Source organism: Hemicordylus capensis, chromosome 2 (assembly GCF_027244095.1).
Source record: "Hemicordylus capensis ecotype Gifberg chromosome 2, rHemCap1.1.pri, whole genome shotgun sequence".
Taxonomy (NCBI): domain Eukaryota; kingdom Metazoa; phylum Chordata; class Lepidosauria; order Squamata; family Cordylidae; genus Hemicordylus; species Hemicordylus capensis.
The window spans coordinates 182,559,169-182,568,575 of NC_069658.1; the positions used below are offsets into that span (position 1 = coordinate 182,559,169).

The 9,407-nt window shown below is 48.6% G+C and overlaps 1 protein-coding gene across 1 annotated transcript; it reads right to left on the minus strand.

Moving 5' to 3' along the window:
• Positions 1 to 776: 776 nt before the first annotated feature.
• On the minus strand, positions 777 to 8,341 carry LOC128343719 (uncharacterized). The gene is made up of 14 exons (XM_053293155.1): positions 8,295 to 8,341; positions 7,737 to 7,807; positions 7,509 to 7,546; positions 7,109 to 7,225; positions 6,892 to 6,971; positions 6,455 to 6,545; positions 6,234 to 6,317; positions 5,485 to 5,589; positions 5,051 to 5,123; positions 4,461 to 4,672; positions 3,858 to 3,940; positions 3,322 to 3,566; positions 2,734 to 2,825; positions 777 to 2,187 (listed from the first exon to the last, which is right to left on the minus strand). The coding sequence occupies exons 1-10, from the start codon at positions 8,339 to 8,341 to the stop codon at positions 4,638 to 4,640; spliced, it is 741 nt and encodes a 246-aa protein (XP_053149130.1). The 3' UTR covers positions 777 to 2,187; positions 2,734 to 2,825; positions 3,322 to 3,566; positions 3,858 to 3,940; positions 4,461 to 4,637.
• Between the last annotated feature and the right edge of the window lie 1,066 nt (positions 8,342 to 9,407).

Sequence of the window (9,407 nt, forward strand, 5' to 3'; positions counted from 1 at the left end):
TATTAAATTTACAGCAAACAGTACCTTAAGAGAGAACTGGTACAAAATGTACTTCCATTACTCCTGTGACCATTAGAAAGATGGACAGGACAGCAATTATCCATGAGATTGTTGGAAATGCAAGAATCATGCGGGGACATTCTATCACTCGTGGTGGACTCGTGGCAAAGCACAACAATTTTTTATTTTTTTGTGGGGGGGGGGAATTAATCTTAAGATGCAACACATTTTAAATATAAATTGTCCTTATTCACCAGAGCTTTTTTTTTTTTTTTTTTGCTAAATATGACTAAACCCTATACCCACTAAATACACAGGGTTGTCCTTATACATCATTACTGCTGCTAGGTTTCTTTATGCCGCCAACTGGTGGTCACAAGCAATCCCTCCTTTGGATGAATGGCTACTAAAGCTATGGGAATATGCCTCGGTGGCTAAGGTCACTGCTTATTTGAGGAATAACTCAGATGAAACATTTGCGTTAACATGGGAACCTTTCATAAATTGCAATTTAATACAGGGTCAACATCCACACCCAAGATTTGGTTGTTTATAATACTGGAGGTTGACTACTGCATTACGTATATCTGATATTTTTCTGCAATATCTACTGAGAGCAAAGGTGGGCAAAGGGTGAAAGTGGAATCTTGGATTGTCATATGTAATATGTCAAATGTAACTGCTGGAAGTTCAAGAGATGTTAACGCAATCATGTCTTTTTTTTTTTTAATTATTTTATTTTATTTTTAAGGTAAATTCTCTATTCTTGCTCTTGTTCCTGGTGCCAAGGTAGATGAATGCATCCACGTGTGCCAGCACACAGTTACCACAGCGGACACTGAATGAACCGTACAGTCAGTGGCATGGCGAGACGTATGGAGGAGCTGTTTGGAAAGGGACAGGCCCAAGGGCATCTACTTCTCTGCCTCCTGTGTCAGGTGCTGCTGAATGGATTCTGTTCTTTGCACAGGATTGAGCAGCTCCAGTTATAATGGAGTGAGGTGTAGGATGGCGCAGAAGGAATTGATTGTCCCCGGCTTGAACCTTGTAAGAACCTTGCTTCCGAGAGGTAGGTGGCAAAGATGCAGGTTTCCCCCAGCAAGCTTTGACAATGCCAATTCAAGCAGAGTTAAGTGGTAGGAAGCAAAGAATCCAAAGTATCTACACCAATTGGCCTAAAAATGGGATCAGGAGAAGATTGAGGAGGTTCGTTAATCTGGATACCTAAAGAGGTAGCCATATGGGCCGCTTGGTCAGTGAAGAGCTTCAGGTACTCAGAGGGAGACAGAGGCTTTGGAGCTTCAATTAGATCTGAAGGTGTGGCACCCGATGCGATGTCCAAGGCTGTTTCTGCATCTTCCTCAGGGGCGGATTCTTCAGTTGAGGAATCTGGTGGTAGAGGGTCAATGTCCGACTGCTTAGGTGGTTGAGTTCTCTTATCTCTTGACTGAGACCAAGACCTGCAGTGCTGAGGAGAGTGTGATCGGGACCGAGAGTCTGGATGGTCCTGTCTCTCTGGATGTTGGTGTTGATGTGGAGCCCAAGAGCAAGGGTGGAGATAGCGTTCTCTATCAACAATGCCAGATCTGTCATTGAAGTACTAAGTGTAACGATCAGGCACGATCAGATGGAGAGTAGTCTCAGTGTCAAAGTTCTCAGTAGCAATAGGCCAAATCCTATGGGATAGCGTTTTGGAGAGTACAGATGGTGAGGAGATTCCCTGTGACCCGGAGAGGGTTGGTATCACGTAGAGTCTCTTCTGTATCGTCGGTATTGTGTAGGGAACGTTCTTCAGTCCGGAGGGGTTCTGTGTTGAGAAGACAAGCTAGTGTTGATGGTATCGTCCTCCATGTGAACTGGATCAAAGTCACATTCAGGATCGGAGGGTGAACTTGGTGTGGCTTCTCTGGAGTCTCCCTTGTTGGGAGTGGAGTGATCTCTTGAGTCTGTGCTGGCAACGTAATGATCCCTGTCTCGGACGGAAGTCCCTGCTCAGGATTAGGTTCCATAGGCATCAAAGACACCTTTTTCAGAATCAGAGCTGATGACTGAGATTTTTTGTGGATTTTAGGCAGTTGAGATATCGGGGTGGGAGTGACAAGCTTCATGGGCTGCACTCTGTTGGCAGCACAGTGTAGTGTGTGCATTGGCTTAAGAATCTTTTCACTTGTAGTTGGCTTCAAAATGCTGAGAATAGAAAGAAATATAGAAAAAAAACTATATTTAGTTAGGATGCACATTCCAAACTCCCTGGCCAACCCTAGAAAAGGCTTGGTTTTCGGTCACTACCAACTGAGCCAGAGGCAACTGCAACCGAACCTCCCCAGATGATCTGAATAGGCTGCAGGGTTCATGAAGAAGGTGGCATTTCCTTTAATATCTTGGGCCCAAGCCCCAGAGACCAAGATGGTTGCTGCATTCTACATACATTCTGCATACTACAGACAAAGCTGCCCAATGTACACTGCATTGCACTAGTGCAGTCTGGGTGTTACTTTGCATATGCACCACTGTTTCCAGATGGTCTCTCTCTAGGGATGGACATAGCTGGCGTATCAGCCGAAGCTGGTAGAAAGCCCTCCTGGCCACTGCCTCAACCTGAGAGACCAGGAAGAGGCTTGGGTCCAGAAGTATTCCCAGACTACATATGGGCTCTTTCTGGGAGAGTCTATCCCCATCCAAAACAGGCAGATCTAAGCCACTTCCTATGTTCCAGCTTTCCACAATGAGTACCTCTGTCTTCCTTACATTCAGCCTCAGTTTGTTCTCCCTCATCCGGCTCATTATGGACTCCAGGTAAGTCTTTAGGGAAGTTAGGCCATTTCCTAGTGAAGTTGACATGCAGAAAGAGATTTGAGTGTCAGCATATGGATAACACCCTGCACCAAATCCCTGATGATTAACACCCCCCCCCCCCCAGTTCCATATAGATATTTAAAAGCATTGGAGATAGAATGGAGCCCTGTGGAATCCCAAACAATGGCTCTCATTTGGAAGAGCAACAATCTCCAAGCAACAGCATCTAGGACCTACATGAGAGGTAGGAGTGGAGCCACTGCAAAGCGGTACCTCTCACTCCGAACCCCTTCAGGAGCTCCAGGAGGTGCCACAATCAATGATATCAAAAGGTTCTGCCAAGAGATCCAAAAGGATCCACAGAGTCACACTCCCCCTGTCGATTCCCAATTGGAGACCACCCAACAGGCCTACCAAGGCCGTCTCAACCCCATAGCCCACCCGAAAGCCATTTTGAAATGGGCCCAGGTTATCTGCTTCTTCCAAGACTGCCTGGAGCTGAGATGCCACTACCCTCTCAATCACCTGGTCCTACTGTGGGAGGTTGGAGACAGGCCCAGAATGGAATCCAATGCATGTTTCTTCATCCCTGGTCTAATCATGGCCTTCCTGAAGCAAGGAGGCATCCTGCCCTTCCTCAGAGAAGCATTAATGATGCGTGAACCGTGCAGATACTTTTGCACATCCAAGGGAAAACTGGATGGAACAGAAGCCCTCCGTGGCATATGGTCAATTGTTTTTGAAAGGCGTGCAGAAGCCAGCAGGATCGTCTGTAGGGTGAGACCACTGTGCTTTAGAATTTGAGCCAAAGCTTTGCAGATCCTGCACATGATTGCTGTCTGGAACACAAGACTGAAGGCATGGAATTAGGATGACAAAAATGGGGATCTGCTGAGTCAAACACAGCAGCCAAGAAAGGAGGTTCATTGAGGCCGGGTGGGCTAACGTGGGCTAACCTAAACAAAACATAAAATTGTGACCCTCAAAATAGTTTGCATTTGGGAAGACATATTACTTAATCACCTCGAACCTGAAAGAAAGAGCCAGCTATTTGTACCTACATTCAATAAGAGACCTTTCCTCTAGGAACTGGGATGGCTGTTTTGGAATTTGGACTGTTAGCCCATCCATCAGTAGTTCTAGCCTGTCATGAAAGAAAGAAAGAACATCACATGATCCAGGCCAGTCAATCTAATACAGCAGAAGTGACTTTCTTTCCATGCGGCCTCCAATCCCCTCAGCTCCCACCGGCTCTGTGACGTCTTTCTTAGTCATCCTAAGAAAATTCAACTTCTGCTTCACAAACCACTTTGTCCTGGGGCTGAAAGGTGCTTGATACTTATCATGGAATTATTGTCAACCACCCTCACCGTTTCTCTGTAAGCGGTGACCTATCACAGTATGTTTGAGTTTGTCATTGCTTCCATGGTTGAGTTGAATGGAGCCACTGAGGAATGTTTACTTCAAAGCACTCTTGCAGAAATGAAAATGACACCACCAGTCTACGGAACAAATGGCGGAGCAAGGATTGGATTGTTGCTTCTGAAGACCTCTCTCTGATAGAATTTGGTCATTGAAACTCTCTGGAAGGGTTATCTAAACCACATTTCCCACATAAATACAGTCCACAAGAGGACCAGTCTTGGACAATTCCCTGCACCAACCTTTCTAGAGTTGTTATGCTCCCCCTTCTTTTCTTACTTGCTTCCAGATCTCAAACATTTCTCTCACCCTATAAAACAATATAAAAAGAAAAAAAATTGAGTCTCCAGCTCAAATGTCTATTCAACCACTCCCACCCTCTCCATTCTGATGCTCATACATTTACCAAACTACTACTATTACTCCTCGTTGAAATCCTCCAGGACAAGATCGTCTGAAGGGAAGAGAAGAGAAAAGATTGGATTTTCTTATTTTAATTGACTAAGAGAAGAGGTAAGAAGGGACTTGTCCATGTTGAATAAATGAGGAGGGTCTAATGGGTCACTTTTTGCACTGGGCTTCCCAAAGCGGAAGACAAGCATGGCTTCCAGACCTCGCAGTTTAGCTGCAAGGACTTCCCCAAGAAGAACCATGTTTGCCCATGTGAGAGGGGTTGGGAGTTTGAGACATGCACATTTGGGTGGCCTGCCACAGAGCGGTCAGAGCAAAACTGCTGCTCCTTGGATGAATGATGGCCTTTGTCACCCAGGCCCATTCCGGGATTCTAAGGAGACAGTTCTGCCCTCCCCACTTCCCTGGAAATTGGCATTACCTTTGATGGTGCTTTTTATCAAATGATGAGTCAACTCATCTTCAGTGCTCAAAAAATCCTTGTGTGTGGTCAGCTGTAGAAATAAAGATGGACGTGTTTCTTTCATGTCAATCTGACACCATATCCAAAGCAGCTAAGAATTTAAGATGATCCAGTTGGGTACAAAGTTGAGGATTCCCAAAGATGGAGTGTGGCTCTTCTGGGCACTGGGCAGCCAGAAGAGACATGGGGTGGGGGGTGGGGGGCAGGTGACAGCTCTGTCCTGTTCCTCGGTGAGCCCCAGTGGAAGCAGCCCCTCTCCAGCAAGTGTGCTGCCAGGCAGCCCCCGTGTGAAAAGAGACCAATGGGAGGTCTCCTTCTGAACCTGGAACCTGACAAGGGGTCCCAGGGGATGCTGAAGCAGAACCAAGCCATGTCCACAGCAGGGTACTTACTTCCAAATTGGGAAGTCTGATCACATGCGCCAGAGCGTATCCATAGGCTTCTCGGCCCAGAGCCTGCAGCCAGGGCTCCTCTGAGTAAATGTACCTGTGGAGCTCCTGTGGGTTGAAACAGCAGCTCAGAGTCATCGCACTGGCCTAAATCATCCCTTGCCATGCTACTGAGAGCTAAGCCCGGAAGGAATTTGCCCCACTACAGGAAGATCCCTTGGTTGCCATCCCAAAGGAGTCTAAGGATGATCTAATTCCATATAAACACCACACACACACACACACCCCCAATTAAGTTGACAATATCTAATATTTCTGAAGGTTGCTTATGGGAGTGATGTTTTCTCTGTTTTCTCAGCCAGTTTGCTTCTAATAGGGAAAAGACCTAGACATATCTTCACTAAACAAAGAGGATGGGGTCCGCTGCCTCTTTCTGTCAGGCCATGTTTGGATGTCGGAGAGGATGAAGACAGAAGCCCCATTCACACCTTATGTTCCACACTCGGACCACGAGTGGACAGTGCACAGGGGCAGATCTGGACACAGGGACAGCAATTCATTCATGATGTTGAATACAGGCACTGCTTGACACTCCCTCTCTGTACCAGGCCTGTGAGGGGCCCGTGCCCAGGTTCACTTTGAAAAGGAACGCAACTACAGTCATGCACACAAAATCACGTACCGGTGTTCAGACACCTGCACACATGTACTACCTAATGGTAGTACCCTAATTGGGCTTTCATTGCACTTACTTTCAAGATGCTGATTGTGTTGTAGACAGAGGGGGCCTCCTCCAGCAGCCCCCTGAGCATATTCTTGAAGGAGGCCATGTTCTCCTTCAAGGGGGGGAAGAGAAAATCAGTCATGACTAGGAGACACAACCGGTCTTGAGAATACAACATTGAAAAAGCACTCTTACTGACAGTGGTATCACGTTTTCTTCACAAGAGAAAAAAGCGCAAGAAGAATTTACCTGGGTCCCTGGGTCCAGTTGGTTGAGCCCGGACACCGCCACGTTCAGAACTGCAGCCTTTATATTGAACTGCATAGGCGGCTTCATTGTGCTGGAGGGAGAAAGATTAGATTTCGTAGTGTGAGGGGGGCTGGTGATCCAGCCAATGGAAGCTCATCTAGAGAAGAGGAACATGGCAACCCAGCAAGCGTAAAAAACGATGACAAGTCTGTGATGGTTTCGCTTCTTTTTTTCAAAAATGATCAATCCTGGTCTGCGGAAGCCCTAATTCGCAAAAGGCCATAGTACTTAACAAGATTTTTTATAAAACTAAAACCTTCACATTAATGGCCATCTTTTGGGAAAGGGGAGATATAATTACAGATCTTGCCTGGTTTGCCACTGCCCTTCCCTGACACAACCCCCTCCTATTTAATCCCGGTGGGCTATAAGCATACGTGAGTTCCGTGACGGTGTCCATGGTAAACCTAAGCAGGAACCCAGGGTCCGGATGCTCCCTTATGTCCTCCATAATTTCCTGGCAGAGATCAAAGAGCAGAAGAGAGTTGGTCAGTACCCATGGACATCCTTGGGACAGCTCCATCCCCAAACACTCACTTTGGACTGAGCCCTCGCTTGGGCATTCTCTTCCATTCTCTGCCACATCTCACTCACCAGTACGGCTTCCACAGCCTCATCCTTATCATAGGTCAGGAGTTGACCACCCTGAGACCTGACCTCTTTGACGTCTTCTATTACGGTGGACAGGAACTGGGTCCAGCTTAAGATGACCTGAAAATTAGAAGCACTGAACTGTTAGTGATGGAAGGACTCTCCGTGCCTTCCTGGAAATGGAGCGGGCACCCTTACTTGGTGGGCTGCTCTCAAGTCCTTTCTGGGGACACCACCCCCTCCATGGACTATTCTGCAGCTGCTGCTTCTCAGGGAGAGTGCAGAACTGGGAAAAGGATCAGAGCAGAGAGCAGGTGCTCCCAGGTCCCAGATGGGGCAAATGCCTCTCACAGAAATGTCCCGGGCTCTGTGGAGGAAGGCTCTCTACTCAGTGGTTCCCTACCTCTGCGCTGTCCACTTCCTCTTCTACAATTGTCAGACCTGGAAGGGAAGAAGAATGGGAAGGGAGGGGGGATTCAGGACTTGAATTCCCATGAGGAATTAACCAACGGGAATTCCCTTTGTGGAATTCAGGCTGGCTCCCGGGCTCCCATGCACCAGCTGTCCCACCCTCCCCAAAGAGTCACTCCCAGGCCCAACCCTTCCCCTGGAGCCTGGGGCACCTCCTCACCGATGGTGACTCCAGAGACTGCCGGGGAGCCCCCTGCGGGAGTTGGAGGTGGCACTGGAGTTGGCTCGATTCTGTTCTTTCGTTGCCAGAACCTCCCTCAGGGGGGCTTTCCCTCGGTGGAGTCAATGGTGGGGGAGATCTTCAAGAGCTTTCTACAACAATTGCAGACCCTTCGCAGCCTAGAAGGGAACAGGGAGAAGGTGAGAAAGCGACCCTTAAGCAGACATTGGCAGGAGAGGGGGCCAATGGGGCAGGGAAGGAGTGCAGAACAGCTGGGGCAGTAATACAGTTGCCCTTCACATAGACAGAATGGGACATGCCATACCAATGCACCCAAGAGGTGGCTGAGCCCATCCACCACTGCAGTCCCCTATTGCACCTGGCCTTTCCCTCCTGGAGGCCCAGCGCATCCTGCACGGCCCGGTGGAAGTGTGCACAACACAACAGATGTGCACCATTTGACCCTGCTTAGCAGCCCTGGCTGTGTTGGCTGCATTGCCAGTGACCAGGAAGCCTTGCTGGAGGACTGGCTCCCCAGGAATCCAAGCATCCGCCTACCGGGCCATGGCTGCTGGCAGCTCATCTGACGTGTGGTCTGTGTCCATAGCCTCTTCATGCAGCACAGCCCCCCAGGGCCTCGCTGCACGGGAAGAGCTGTCCACGCCACCAGCGCCAGGTCTCCCCCTCTCTCCTGCCCCCACCAGTGCACACTGAGGGACTGGAAAGCAGTGTGCAGCCCACTGCAGCTGGTCCACAGCTCTGCTGCATCACCATCGCCCCAAGTCAATTGGGGTCCTTTTCCCTGCTGACCCATGTCCCGCAGTGGGAAGAGTCACAAAGGCAGAGCTCGAAGTGATCCCACACCATGCTGCCATGATGCTCACCGGCCCCCAGGCTCACCAGCCCTGCTCACAGCCCTTTCGGTGGTGGTGGGGCTGCTGGTTCCTTTGGGGACACCGCCATCACCACCTCTTGGTCTGGAGCTTAGCAGGTCCAGGAATGAGAAGAGTGATGACTTCCTCCTCACCCTCAGACCAGGGCTTGCACTGCTAAGGGGGATTGGGGAGGATGGCGAGACCCATCTGACTGGGCTAGCAACCAAACAGTCTGCACCTCCTCCACAGCCGCCATGGGAGGAGCATCTTCCCTGACAGGGTAGGACCTCCCGCCAACTCTTGCTCAGCCGAAACTATCCGCTGTGCTTCTGGTTCATCCAAGTAGGTGTGCCTGCACACAGCCGGAAAAAGCAGGAGAGGGGGTGACAAATTAAATCCCTCCAAATAAAGAGCAGGCCTTATATCAGGGGAGGCCATTTGTGTGTGGGGGGGGGGAGATCAAGCAACAACCAAGAAGTGAGTCCACTACAAATTCAGCATCATCTCCCTACACACAGACACACACACACACAGTGACACAAACAGTATTTTTAACACGTGGGTTCTTGAGGGCACAAATAGCAACTGAACTCACAAGAATGCAATCATATAAAACAAGTATATTTAAACAAACATTCTTACATGTGACTGAACAAAAGTGTTTTTAAAAGAAAAATTATGAAGGCGATACTTCCCACTGAACTGCACACACCCTATTTTGCATTGAGAATCCTGTCCTTAAATGAGCTGAATGCACTATTTTTACACCCTCTAATTAATCTCCTCTTCTGAGAGG

What these genes read in the sequence shown, in the direction of transcription:
- LOC128343719 (XM_053293155.1), bottom strand. Translation starts at nt 8,341, where the DNA reads ATGGACACAGACCACACGTCAGATGAGCTGCCAGCAGCCATGGCCCG. An exon ending in CTGCCAGCAGCCATGGCCCG is followed by an intron (nt 7,808 to 8,294) that starts GTAGGCGGATGC and finishes ACGAAAGAACAG; the next exon opens with AATCGAGCCAACTCCAGTGC. An exon ending in AGTCTCTGGAGTCACCATCG is followed by an intron (nt 7,547 to 7,736) that starts GTGAGGAGGTGC and finishes CTTCCCTTCCAG; the next exon opens with GTCTGACAATTGTAGAAGAG.